Below are 15553 nucleotides of genomic sequence, written 5' to 3'. Positions count from 1 at the left end.
TGATTATATAGTATCTATAATAATTCTATCAAATGCTAATAGTTGTATTCCTAATTAATATTTATTAGAAAATTATTATCTGAACTTACTGATACAACAAATGTTCAAATTGTATAAAGTATTGCCGACATTTAGGGGCAGATGTTGCAAATGACGGTGTCAATTTAATTTTATATTTCAGCATTATGTGTCAGCATAAATAAACGAATAAAAAAATAATTGTTCAATGGAGATTTTATTTTATATTTTGTATATAAATATCATAATAGAATTATGCCGTGAATTATGTTTAGTGAAGTTTTGAGAAAAAATTATGTTTACCAAGATGGACGCTGGATATAAACAATACTAACATTTTATAATATTTAATAACCCAATTAACGTTTTCTGTTTGCTATATTTTATTAGAAAATATATATTTTTAACATTTTAAGTTTTATTAATACATTTCGTTAAGTTTATTATTAAAAGTAATTGAAGAGTTATATTACTATTAAAAATACTTGTACATTTCACTGAAGTAAGTACAAAATTTATTGTTTCTGCGACAATATGAATCAGAAATACGTAAATCTGAGCAAAAGCGTGAATATTGTTTTGCTTTTTGAGTTAGCATTACGTATTACCCTAAAATAAAATTAAATTTCGGGCTATTATAAACATTCAAATTTGAGAGTATTTTGTGTTATTAATATCAAAATATATCCTAAAACATGTTATAAAAAAGCTACCTAACTAGTTATTTTTCATTAATTTGCTATCCTCATTTATAAAGAGCTACTATATAAGTATTTGTTAAATAAATAAGGCTATATTAGGTACTCAAGAACGTTCTAACATAAAAATAATTTGGCAATTGTCCTGACCCCCGAAAAAGGTTATCAACACACATAAATTCGAATGTAATAAATTTCTTATTCACAAATTAATTATTATCAATCCGTATTCAACTAAAAAAACACGTTTCATTTGCCAATTTTGTTCTTATTTGCATGATTTAAGAAAGTGATACCAGATAAGTGTATTGAGAAAATTTATTAACTTGAGAATGCACAGTTTAAAAGTGGTTAAAAGTAGAGAAAAACCAAGTGAGTATTAACATGATTATTCATTATAATATACAGGGAAAACCTTTGAACGTTTATTTGTAATGCATGAACTTTGATTTTAAGAGCAAAAATAATTGTTGAAATCAATTTGGAACAGATGATAATAATTCGGGCAAATATAACCTCAAAATGCGAAACCTTTTCCTATATATTGTGCAATCGTGCTCAATCGATTCCATTCGAATTATTAGTAATTAAAAACATAGATCGAGTGACATTGAATGATTATCATTCGTAGTAGTAGCAATCATTCGAAATATATTCACATCGAAAAGTGTATAATCGAAAAATATGTTTTTCTTTTTCACATTTATAGAAATAATAAAATGAGAACGTTCATCAATAAATAATACTAATTTTTATAACCTCAATTATTAAAAAAACACAAAGTTTATAAAAAATCACAAAAAAGGAAAGAACAATTTGGATGAAAATACTTAGGGCAAATATAACCTCAAAATGCGAAACCTTTTCCTATATATTGTATAATCATTCGAAATATATTTACATCGGAATATGTTTTATCGAAAAATATACGGGGTAAATTGAAATCCAATTTTTGATCAATAAATAGTTATTAAGAATCCAATGAATAACATTTTTTCTAAAAAATGACGTTTATATGTACTACCGAAAACTTGTCCTGCTGATTAAAATTATAATTAAATCGTAAAATTACGCTTCATTAAACTTTATTTAATTAAAAATTCGACATTGAAACATTTCACCAAATGAAACAAAAAACTTCATCGAAAATACCACGCTGTGATACGTATTCCAGCCTTCACAGGTGTCCCAATGCAGAAAATAATATTTCAGTGAATTTGTTTCATATATAACAGTGTTAAGTGGAGTTTAATCAATATGATAATGAAAACAAGTAAGTCATAACATTTTTTTTTGATATTTTTCCGAAACTTTATCACGCAAACTTACAGGGTGGTCATTAAGTAATACCCTCAATGTATTATTATGCAACTCGTCACTGGTTTTGATAAGACAATAGTTATTTGAAATATATTGGAATTCCGAGGAGAAAAACATGAAGATCGGTCAGAAAATTTAGTTTTATGAAGGATGACTTGATACAAATGCACAATTGTGAATAATTATATTATAATAATCGAATGTTAATTCCTAAAAGTGGATATTCCTTGTACGCCAATGTGAAAATATTTCATATGTTCGATGTAATTTTCACGCATTCATAATAACATACCATTCTAGTTACCTGGTAAGAGTTATCGTTTGTTCTCAGCAACTATGAAAATTCACATGAGCAGAACGTTCATTGTGAACCGAAACGTAAAAGGTATTTATTACATATTTCACCTTGTAATACATTTAAAATAACACACAGTAGATAATAGGTAATCTAAAATCAAATCACAACAATTATTATAATTCGATATGTGCTTAAAATAAGAATTTGTGGCCATTGCGTCTCGGGAATAATTAAATTATAATATATCGTAGAAACTACATGATTTAAACTTGTATTTTTCCAATAACAGTCTTACAATTAACATCATAACAAAAAAACCCAAATATGCAAATGGAAAACTCAAAATATGCGCATAGATACGCAAATAATTTAGTTAAAGTATGCACAAAAATAAAAATGTTAGAAAAAAAATTCTCATACATCGATATATTGATTAATTTTATTTTTTTTTTATATAGGTATTAAACTAAACCTAAATATGCGTCGTTAGTTGTATTTAGTCTCTGAAATATTAGCTACTTGTGTAAGAAATTTGAACCCACAACTTTTTCCATTCAAATTTTTGAAATCCTGGAAAATTTTGCTCCCGTTTTGCACGTGACATTCTGAAAACTTTCCTCAAATTGTTTTATTAGTATTCTAATATTTGTTATTGTTCTGGAAACGTAGCTACATTTAGTTTTTAAAAACGAAAGGAAGGATTCGCCAGACAATAAAAAAGAAACGGTTTTCAAACAACTGTTTGTGTGATAAGACAGTTTTTAAGGAACTAAACTTATCCACCTCTGTAACTGAGTCGCATGATATGTCCTTCCCTTCTGGTGCGATTCTATTCGAGCAAATTTTCAATCTACAAAAGAGAGCTGTTAGATTTTTGAAAAATATTCAATCTTTCTTTCTTATTCATCTTTGAATCCGTTTGCTTAATTCGTAAGCGCGCTTCTTTAATATTAAAAAGTATTTATTGGTTAAGCGCTCAATACTTTACCATGTAAAAAATGCACAATCATTTGCCAATTGAAATCGAATCTATAACATCTTTTCCCGCAATATTTTGAAGGCATATTTACTGGAAAGTGCCTTCTACACTATAAACCACTTTCATTCTAATAATATTTAATTCAGAGCATGCTAAGCATTGGTTTAATGTTAATATTGATTTTTAATACAAATTATTACCTATTTTAGGATTGCCGTATAGTTAATTTTATTAATTGATTCAGTTTTTTTGAAACTATGTGTATATGGCAAGATACTTATAGTAAAATCACGAAAATTTCAACGCTTTAAGGTTTTTGAATACGATCTTTTTAACTGATATATTTTCAAAGATGGCCGACTTCCGGTTCTACCGGAAGTCGACTACAACTTTGTTATTTTAAATAGATCACCCTGTATGTTAATACATATTTAAAATCTACGTGAAATTTTAGTATACTTTTGTTTGAAAACTTTTTTCGAAAAATACATACTTTTTGAGTTATTAATTTTTTTGTAAAAAATTTGACAGTCGCAGACCCTTATAATTTATTTTTTTACGAAAATACCCTTAAATATATGAAAATGGTTTCTACTCAGTTGCTTTTAACAAGGTCAGACGGATATGAATCTATGTTGAAAAATTCTTTATTTCATACATGGTGTGTATAAAAATTGTTCAAAGTTTAAATTCATAAATATCAAATTTCTTTAATTTTTTAAATAGAACTACCCGGTTTTTTCTATTTAAATGCATTCAGGGGTAAGAAATAAGACAAATTCATGTGTATTTTCCCTATACCTAAACCTCACCGTTATCCAGATATTAAATGTTTTCTGTAAATTTTTGCAGGTGTGGTCTAAATTTTATTTTGACTCGTTGATACAAGCGCTAAGAAATAAAAATGTATTTTTCTTTATCTTATCAAGGTCTGTGAAAAAAATCAAATCAAATTGTATTTACTAATCCTATTCCAGCTTTTAGTCGTTTCCGAGATATTTGATGTTTTAAATTATTATTGAATTTTTTAACAAGTTTTAATTTTCCATGTATACTTTTAGTAGGCTTTGTCATAAATGACACTTATTTAACCGTCATTTGTCAATTGTTGACATTTAAATCGTTAATCGTTAAAATGGCTCGTTCCTAATAACGAATAAATAAAATTTAGACCACACCTTCTGCATTTCTAAAAATTTACAGAAAACATTTAATATCTGGATAACGGTAAGGTTTAGGTATAGGAAAGTAGACAAGAATTTTCCTTAATTTACCTCTGAATGCATTAAAATAGAAAAAACCGGGTAGTTATATTTAAAGAAATAAAGAAATTTGATATTTACGAAGTTAAACTTTGAGCACTTTTTATACACACCCTGTATGAAATAAAGAATTTTTCAACATAGATTCATATCCGTCTGACATTGATAAAAGCAACCGAGTAGAAACCATTTTCATATATTTAAGGGTATCATCGTAAAAAAATAATTTATAAGGGTCTGCGACTGTCAAATTTTTTACAAAAAAATTAATAACTCAAAAAGTATGCATTTTTCGAAAAAAGTTTTTAAACAAAAGTATACTAAGATTTCACGTAGATTTCAAAAATGTATTAATATACAAGGTTTTCTATTCAAAATAACAAAGTTTCATTCGACTTCCGGTAGAACCGGAAGTCGGCCATCTTTGAAAGTATTCTAATTAAAAAGATGGTAGCCGAAAACTCAAACATAGAAATTTTCATCATTTTACTATAAGTATTTCGCCATAAACAGATAGTTTTTACTCGTTGTGGGACACCCTGTATATGTAACGTATATTACATCAAGTTTGGATGGCAGTGCGTTTTTACGCGATGGTCAAGTCAATATATTTTATTTAAACATAGAAGATTTTTAATATTTATTTTGTCACTATAAGATGTCGTTAGATTATATAATTACGTAATAACTTGAGACAGAATGTCCCTTAAGTAGGAACTGAATAAATCAATCGACTTGATATTCTAGTTGTCCCAATATCAATTCCTGAAGACAGTTATGCGAGGAGCAATCAATATTTCATAAATTAAGAAACGAAAAATAATGTTTACTCCCAGCATAAAATTCGGTAAGCATCTAACAAACCGTTAGTCCACGTGGACTTATCATCTCTACTGCTTACCAATCGAATCGTAAACATGAATGCATTTCTATTAGCCGAAGCTGTCGGAAGGCGTATGTACACAATTTCCTCGAAATATTCCTGTCAAACAGCTTGCGATAAGCAGTGGCGTGGCATGGTGAGATTTAATTCATAAATTTCCTTACATAAATAGAAAAATGGCGTTCTTTAGACAATGGGCGAATGAAGACAACGAAATTGCACAATTCACACTCACAACTTTTAACCATATACTTTACCAACAACGAATTTTCTTAAAGCCCACTCCCTCACTTATGAACTTTTCTGATTTTTGTATTTTTTTTAAAGCACAAAAAGTAGTTTCATCAAATAATATAAAAATAATCCTAGCTTCCTATTTAAAAAAATATTGGTGACGTCATTACTTTAAGAAATTTAACATTTTTTCCTTGAATTATGTCGAAAGTTATCACTCTGTATATACACTAAAAGTTGCAGTTGGTATTTCAATTTACGATTAATTATTATCATTCTTATTACAGAAAAATGGTTTGGAATTCGACACATTCAGTATTTAATGTTATTTTTTATCGTCAATGTAGCGTACGGGATCAGATCAATACTAAGTATTGCAATTTTCCCAATGACAGCTGAAGTTCCTCCACATAAAGGTATCCCAGTAAGTATAAACACTCATTCTGGTATTAGGAAATTTCAAGAAAGCATATTTTCTTTATATCGTACAGTTATATGTTCTGTCTGTTCCTCCTATTATCCACGACGAAAAGAAACCGGTAAAACATCCATTACAATTAACGTCAATCAGTGGGGATGTTCCAGCTTTCGAAAAATCGATTCAAGTTGTAACAGAATCGATTATTCTGGAATCATTACAATCAGTCAAGGATTTCTTTGGGGTTTTTGCATACAATAAATTATCGTCCTGCATTTTTAACGCATCCTTTGAAATAAATTTACCCATAAATATTAATAAATAATAATCTGACGGTGCAAGGTGCGCATAACCTCAATATACCTAACAGATAGTACTCTTCATAGAATTAAATACAATTTACGAGAGGTTTAAATATGTAGAATCTCGTTTTGACGTTATCTTTTTATAAGCTCTATTACTCTTTAGGCCAAAATACTATTCTATGGTTAGAGAAACGTAATTCCAATTTTTGTCAAAATAAGACGCGATTATGAATTTTCAAGTAAAACGTCAAATTTTTCGGTTTTTGCAAATTATCTCCGAAGCTAGTAATCCGATTTTAACTTTTAACATCTCATTCTAAAGATATTTGCATTCACTAAAAATTATCTCTGTAGAAGATTTCTGTAATCTCAATAGTTTCAAAGTTATAAGCAAAACAAGACAAATAACTACGTGTATAACACAGAATATTTTGCTTTGAGATATGGCAACATTGACGTGAATATGTCAAAACTGACATTGTCAACATAAAGTTTGACATTGTCATACGATTGAGCGTACTTAGAACGAGTTGTCATGTCTTTCAAATCGAGCGAAAACCAACAAAAGTTGTTCGGGTACAAAGCATTTGTTTTTATTTGTCTATCTCAAAACTTAAGTACCAACCCTCGTAATACATCATTAGCATATATTGGGCCATATATTAAAAAACAAGACACTGTAATACATGCTGCAATTTTTGCACGTGGAAACAAGCCTTAAACCCCCCCCCTATACATCTAAGGCGTATTTCACATTCGTCTATTTATTGATATTAAATTTTTCCAATTGTAAAATTTCGTACGTTTCATTTTGTTGTTTTGTAAATTGAACATTATTATTCAAGATTGTTGGAATGTTTAACCGTTGATACAATTTTCAATAATAGTAGACTCATTTAATTATACGTAATTAAGTAAAATTAACTCATATGTTAATTTTTACAATGATAATGAAATATACGTCTTAAATAAGAAGCAAATTATATTACGAAATTATATATTCATATAAATATAAACAATGGAATAAAAATATGATTATAAAAATATTTCTTGTCTGATTAAGAAATTCAGTGTAGTCATAATATTAGATGTAATCCCACTATATATGCTACTATTATTCTTGTATACGCAGTAGTATTGTGAATTGTCTAACCAATAGGCTCAGTAAATCGTCGTCGATTATTGCTCATAAAATTAATATTAAAGATAAAGCGTGCGAGATCGGGAAGTTGTTGCAGGTTTTCTATGGTTTTCCTGTAACCTGATGAACCAGTTCACCATCAAATAGCCGACGACTAATACGTCAGAAAAATATTCATATGAATCAAGTCAAAATGTCTGACAACTCAGTAGAAATAATCGTTATGACTAATATTCCAAAGGTCGGTCTTTTACAAATTTGTAATTAAAAAAGAAAATTAACTTTTTACTTGTTTATATTTTATTTACATGGTTAACATCGACATATTTAGCAAAACTGTTAAAAATATCGATATACCGAGTGTATAAGCTACAAAATCCAAAATTAATATTAGATTTATTACCGAAAAGCTCATTTTTTGCAATATGACATTTATATGTTCTCAAAAGTGACGTAATATTTGGTCATAATTAAAATTACACTTTATGAATCGACGTCTCGTTAAATATATTATCATCATCAACACACAAACACATATAGGTATTAGAAACCGAAGCAACATAAACGTACTTTTGAAAAAGTACTAGCTGGAACCCTAAGACTTTTATATCTAAATAGTACCAATTTGAAGTGGCATCTTACGTTAGCAAAGAATAGTTTCCGCAAATTATTATAATTAAAATAAATTTTATGTACGACCGTTTTGTATGTAGTTATGTTTTCCAGACATATCCAGAATGGGTAGAGCACAAAAATATAATACTATCTTCATTCTTCTGGGGATACATTTGTTTCCAATTATTTGCCGGTCAGATAATTAAATATTACGGGCCCAAATGGTTTCTCGGAGTAGCGATTTTTATAGGATCTCTATTTTGTGCTTTGATACCTCTTATTGGAGGGCAAATGGGTTACGGAGGGGTGATATTGTGTAGGATAGTTACAGGATTATCCCAAGGATTTCTTTTTCCTTGTACACATTCATTATTAAGTTCTTGGACGGCTTTGCAGGATCGAGCGAAATTTGGAAGTTTCGTTTACGCAGGTAAAGAGAACTGTAATGTCAGAGTAGTAACAAGCCGATGTCGCCATCTAGTGGAAATTTCTCTAAACTGTTTGTGATAATTTCTTATAATTATATTATGTAATAAAATTTATTAATATTATTATAAATAATAAATTTATATAATGGTCATCTAGATCTATATTTTCAAGAAATAATACTATAATCAATACTTTATTTTTTGTCTATGGTTAACTATTTTATAATGGCGACATCTAGTTACATTAAATTAAGTAATGTTGATATACAGGAAACTACAATTTCGTGCATTAATTAATAAATGAGGTATATCGTTGGTATTTTAGGTGGTAATTTAGGAAACGTAATATCAATGCCGATAGCAGGTTTAATATCAAATTCAAGTTTTGGTTGGCCAGCGGTATTTTACCTTTACGGAATTTTGGGTATGGCATGGACATTTTTATGGTTTGCATTCGGATCAGACAGTCCTTCTAAACATAGTAAAATAACGGAAGAAGAAGTTAGATATATTGAAGAAAATACTACTACCAACAGTGACGATTCTGAGAAAGTAAGTAAATATTGTAAAAAAATTAAACAATATAGCGAATTTTTGAAAAATAATGTTAATCCAAATTAACTACACGATGCAACAACGCCATCTCCACTTCGAGTTACGAACCTATAATTCTGTCGAGACGCTAAAAAACTGTAAAAATATATTTACCAGAAATTGCGAGATGGGAGATGGGAGTTTCTACTTGCATCGGAATCCGTTCCAAATTAACAATTACAATGACTTAATTGTGTATCGAATGAAATTGGAATAAGCGAATTTATGTTGAAAATGTAATAATAATGGTAATCTTTTTATAAATCAACAAACATTTAATAAAAATAATATTTGTTTATAATAATTATCTAGTTTTGAGACATTTATAAATACGTTTCATGTCGTTCCAAAGTTAGAGGTGATCTAATAATATGCTTCTAGGACTTTCGATAAAATATCGACCAAATATTAAAATAGATCGAATTGATAATTAGGGAAATCAGCACTATTTGATATATGTTTCTATATGAAAATATTATTAAGATTGTAGACGTTGATATTTTTCATAATAATATGAGATGTTTTACATCGTTGCCACGTTATAATTATTTTCTAGATGTTAGCATAAAGAGATAAAATTTCTTATATATATATATATATATATATACAGGGACTTTTGATTTGATGGGCGAGTTATATATATAAATATGAAATTTGTTACAGGTTATACCTACTCCATGGAAAGCAATATTATTATCGCCGCCATTTTGGGCAATTCTGGTGTCTCATTGCGGTCAAAACTTTGGGTTTTGGACGCTGCTTACCGAGACTCCATCTTATTTGCATCTCATTCTTGATTTCGATCTCAAATCGGTAAGATTTTTTCAAAATTGTATATAATTATTCATAGAATTCACCTACATAATGACGTCATACCCAATAACACACGAAATGAATCGGAGGGGTAGGAAGTCAATTTAGAAATGGCTACTGTTACTTTGTCGTATGAATAAATGTTTTCACTTATCGAATATATTGTTTCACGACCTTCAGAATATGATTCAATCGCTAAAGTTGTGATATTTTGAAAATTTTTTCATATACTAATATTTAAGAGAAATTTATTTGTCTTTGTAATGATTTTAAGTCTCTTTTGCATTAGATTTTATAACAGGTAAATAATTGACGTTTCGATCTTCATTGTAACGACAATTTTTTACCTATTATGAAATCTAATACAAAAGAGACCTAAAATCAAAGCAAATATCATTTGTTTCATCGAATCTGTGCATTTTCTAATAGCAAGTGAAATATTAGATTTACTCACACATTCCCGTTGTTTTGATTCTTAGACATAACCAATCTTAACGTATACAAAGATAGGTTATGTTGTCAAATGTATTTGAAATATTCGAAATTTTGTAAAATCAATGCTCAACATCGAATTATCGTTTGTGTGAGAATCATTTTCGGGAAAGTTTTATTTCAACTCTGCTAAATTGATATATTTTAGTCATTTTACTACCAAAGTGCTTTATCTCTGGTATCAATATTGCTTATTTAAGCTTCTAAATGTTAGTTTATTTGATAATTTTTTAAAGACAGATATAAATTGACGTTTTTAACATTGAGGACACTGGCATCGATAATACCCCATGTGGTTTCCAGTTTCCACTGAATTTCTTTTTAGAGTATGTTCTGTGGCTACCATTTTGAATCTGATATTCACCAAATGCATGTCTTTGTTTGAATGACCATTTCAAAACATAACCTCCAAAAATCCTTGCAACGTCAACGTCCATTTATTTTGACATTAACATGACGTAGTATTGAAATGGCCTTTACGGTTTTGATTATTTAGACTTGATTTTCCTGATGTTTCTGTTAAAACATCAATACCCACAAATCTTCAAAAGCTTTTTAAAGGATAAAAAAGATTATGTTGCTTTTGGAGTTCGATTTTAACTGAATCCAGACAAGACACGCAGATGGTCATGGTCTTGTTCAAAATGGTGGCACGCATGTTTGAGTCATTGAAGATGGTGTATTTTGACGTTACTTTCAGAATAGTACACTGTCATCGTTGCCTTATTTAGTCAATTGGATTCTAAGTCTTTTAATTAGTCCAATAGCCGATTATCTAATTATCAAAAAATACGTAACTTTGGGACAAAGTAGAAAAATATTCAACAGTATCGGTAAGTAGTATAGTGGTATATAAAAATCTTCATATCGTATAACATTAACCTCCAAATATAAGTTTCTGAGGACCACTCGCGCCGTATGTTCAACTTTGGTTTATGTTAGTTAAAACTAGTTCAAGTCGATATAAACTTCTGTCAAGTTAAACCGCCGAAATCGGAGGATTGACATAAATCCTAACCTCAAAAAACGTAAGAATTTGATTTTCTTGATATTAGCTGCTTCCCATTTACATTCAAGTGCGCTGAGGCACTCGATTATACTCAGATAATGACGTCACATCCATGATCGTTTGCAAAAATTTATTTGCTTATTTTGTTAACAAGATCTGGCAACGTGATGTCCTTAACCTCACTTTCAATCTGAGTTTTGATGTAAATGGAAAGCAGCTATTCGTGTTTTCGCGAAAAGTCATATTTGATAAAATATAACTAGAAGATAACCTCGACATCTTGGATTGTTATTGATATGGGATTTCCAGCAAAAGTACACATAATAGAGCAAATCACTTTCAGACCATGGACAACTCGTTTTTAAGTGATTAAAACTGACGGTTCTGCATATTCTACAGCTTATTGAGCAGGATTTTGGAGTAACAATCCCGCCTACTCAGCAGACGCACAAATGAGAGGATCTATCGTACAGTACTGAAGCCAGTTGCTTCTGAAACCTGGGCAATGACTGCTAGAGACCCAACTTTTGCTCGAGGAAAGTACTTGGGCGTATCTGCGGCCCAATTCATGACCAAGAAGAATGGCGCTGTATTTAGAATCCAGCCAGTGATAAAGAGTGCGAGTCTAAGATGGCTTGGTCTAGTCGAACCGATGCCGGAGGATCGAGGAGTCAAAATTGAATATCGGCAAAAGCCGAAAGGCTACAGACTACCAGGACCTAAAAGAACTAAGCGTCCGAAACTGGCGGAGAAAAGTACAACATCGAGAAGAATGGAGGACAGTTGTCCGGGAGGCCAAGGTGCTTCAAGGACCGTAGTCAAGGTCCGAAGTCCAAAGAAATGGTTGGATTAAAGCTTAGAAATGGGCGCAGTTGAAGGAAACCATACTAAAACATTGTCAAATTTGTACCAAACATTTTAGGTTTGCTTGGTTACTAGAAATACAAGTTTGTAGTTTAATTCGAAATTATAGAGGATCGAAAATGGCATGAACTGCTTCGAGAGAAGAATGGTAAGGCCCTGCTGTTTTTTTGCTCAACTTGGCGAGGGTACGGTCGTGCCCAAGATAAAACACTTAATAACATAATGATGAAGAAGTACATATAAATGTAAATTACAAATTCAAATAGTCTTCGTGGTCCCTTAATTATTAATATTTTGAGAAAAATCATATTATTTGCCTATTATCTAATTTGCTTGTCCAAACTTTTATAAGTTATCAGATTTGTCAGGCTTTCGTACTGAAACTTTTTGATTTTTGGTTTAGAAGATTCTTGGTTTTTTAGGATTATTCATACCAGCTGCTGCTCTCATTGCACTAACGTTTGTTGGGAATACGAATGCAACCGTATCCGTATTATTATTAACGTTAGCAGTGGGATTTAATTCCGGTATATACTCTGGTTACAATGTAAACCATATCGATATATCTCCTATTCACGCTGGAACATTGATGTCTATAACAAATACAGTTTCGAATATATTCTCGCTGATATCTCCTTTGGCGGTAGATGCCGCTGTGTCTATTACTGGTTATAAAGAAGTGAGTTGTCTCCATATATCCTTGAATGTACCTCCATATATCCTTGAATATGTGTCTCCATATATCCTTGAATATGTGTCTCCATATATCCTCGAATGTGTCTCCATATATTCTTGAATGTGTGTCTTCATATATCCTTGAATGTTGTCTCCATATATCCTTGAATGTACCTCCATATATCCTTGTATGTATCTCCATATATCCTTGAATATGTATCTTTATATATCCTCGAATGTGTCTCCATATATTCTTGAATGTGTGTCTCCATATATCCTTGAATGTTGTCTCCATATATCCTTGAATGTTGTCTCCATATATCCTTGAATGTTGTCTCCATATATCCTTGAATGTTGTCTCCATATATCCTCGAATGTATCTCCATATATCATTGAATGTGTGTCTCCATATATCCTCGAATGTATGTCTTCATATATCCTTGAATGTTGTCTCCATATATCCTTGAATGTGTCTTCATATATCCTCGAATGTATCTCCATATATCCTTGAATGTGTGTCTCCATATATCCTCGAATGTATGTCTCCATATATCCTCGAATGTGTGTCTCTATATATCCTTGAATATGTGTCTTCATATATCCTTGTATGTATCTCCATATATCCTTGAATATGTGTCTCCATATATCCTCGAATGTGTCTCCATATATTCTTGAATGTGTGTCTCCATATATCCTTGAATGTTGTCTCCATATATCCTTGAATGTGTCTCCATATATCCTCGAATGTGTCTCTATATATCCTTGAGTGCGTGTCTCCATATATCCTTGTAAGTGCCTCCATATATCCTTGTAAGTGTCTCCATATATCCTTGAATGTGTCTCCATATATCCTCGAATGTGTCTCCATATATCCTTGAATGTGTGTCTCCATATATCCTTGAATGTTGTCTCCATATATCCTTGAATGTGTCTCCATATATCCTCGAATGTGTCTCCATATATCCTTGAGTGTGTGTCTCCATATATCCTTGTAAGTGTCTCCATATATCTTTGTAAGTGTCTCCATATATCCTTGAATGTGTCTCCATATATCCTCGAATGTGTCTCCATATATTCTTGAATGTGTGTCTCCATATATCCTTGAATGTGTCTCCATATATCCTCGAATGTGTCTCCATATATTCTTGAATGTGTGTCTCCATATATCCTTGAATGTTGTCTCCATATACCCTTGAATGTGTCTCCATATATCCTCGAATGTGTCTCTATATATCCTCGAATGTGTCTCCATATATCCTTGTAAGTGTCTCCATATATCCTTGAATGTGTGTCTCCATATATCCTTGAATGTGTCTCCATATATCCTCGAATGTGTCTCCATATATCCTTGAATGTGTGTCTCCATATATCCTTGAATGTGTGTCTCCATATATCCTTGAATGTGCCTCCATATATCCTTGAATGTATCTCCATCATTCTAGATGGGTATCCTCCACAATTGATGGTTGAAGTTGAACTGGTTTAGTTGTAGGATGAGTAATTTAATTTGTTCTAGACTCAAAAGCAGTTGTGGTCGTTCGTTTTTTGGGTGGCGAGCGGAACTTACATAATTTGCGGTTGTGTTTACAACGTATTTGCTTCTGGTGAGGTTCAACCTTGGAATAATATTGTGAATGATAGCGATCTAGAAAATACCAAAGAAGAAAAATCCTCAAAAATTGAAGAAATACAAATGGAAAAGACAAAAACGTGAAATTTTCATAGTGATTCTATTATTATTGATATATTTATATATAGAAAAAGTTTTTTATCTAAATGAATTGAAAAATAGAAAAAAAGTTGAATAATTTGAAAAAATATTTAGTTTAGAACTGTTTATACATGTTGAAGTTGAGTTAAACCATCGATAAACTTGTCTTTTTATATTTTTGTTGTTTTTAATAAAAGGAGTACTGAAAAATGATTTAATTTCACCATTATCAACAATTTTTCAACCCTTTTACTGCAACGCCCTCTTATAGTCGAACCAGTAAGGTAAGTAATGACGTCAGAATTTACGGCAACTCGATTGATTGTTCCTATTCCATTCGGCAACCTTACAATACTATACCCTTACCCAGTAGATACACGAGTTGGTTTCTCGAATCGATATTGAATCGATTCGGAATCAATCGGTAATCGATTTTTAATGCGTATGCTTATCACGAACCCGTTCGAGATGTTGATTTACTATGAACGTGATCGATGTGACCCTCGAAAGCAGAGCTGTTGCTTGAACCGAGCGAGGTAGTAAAATGTTACTGGAACGCAAATGTAGGCAACCCGTAATCCATCCTTTTTCATCATATGGCGTTATATGGAAGAAAGTTTGCATTAACTTCATAATCTGTAATAATAGACCATAGAGAAACTACAAGTGAAATCGCCATAGAAATAGAAGAAATATTCATCAAAATAATAACCGAAATAACGATCAGATATTTGTGCCCATCTCTACTACCTTAATCTGTTACATTTCTATGGCGCTGACAGTTTATCCAAATCAC

At 30.8% G+C, this 15553-nt stretch overlaps 1 protein-coding gene across 3 annotated transcripts; it reads left to right on the top strand.

Moving 5' to 3' along the window:
• The first annotated feature begins 587 nt into the window (after positions 1-587).
• On the top strand, positions 588-14993 carry LOC130449661 (putative inorganic phosphate cotransporter). Of its 3 annotated transcripts, none has more exons than XM_056787612.1 (8): positions 588-1088; positions 5980-6116; positions 8283-8601; positions 8925-9151; positions 9857-10006; positions 11199-11331; positions 12794-13050; positions 14563-14986. In XM_056787612.1, the coding sequence occupies exons 1-8, from the start codon at positions 1049-1051 to the stop codon at positions 14758-14760; spliced, it is 1461 nt and encodes a 486-aa protein (XP_056643590.1). In that variant the 5' UTR covers positions 588-1048; the 3' UTR covers positions 14761-14986. The 3 variants fall into 3 exon arrangements, with proteins under 3 accessions (XP_056643590.1, XP_056643591.1, XP_056643589.1); XM_056787613.1 differs by lacking the exon at positions 588-1088 and adding an exon at positions 1835-1989; XM_056787611.1 differs by lacking the exon at positions 588-1088 and adding an exon at positions 2307-2421 and having other exon boundaries at positions 14563-14993.
• The last annotated feature ends 560 nt before the right edge of the window (positions 14994-15553 follow it).

This window comes from Diorhabda sublineata, chromosome 10 (genome assembly GCF_026230105.1).
Source record: "Diorhabda sublineata isolate icDioSubl1.1 chromosome 10, icDioSubl1.1, whole genome shotgun sequence".
In the NCBI taxonomy this organism is placed as follows: Eukaryota; Metazoa; Arthropoda; class Insecta; order Coleoptera; family Chrysomelidae; genus Diorhabda; species Diorhabda sublineata.
Note: the sequence above shows the minus strand (reverse complement) of the source record. Positions and strands in the feature narration are given on the sequence as shown.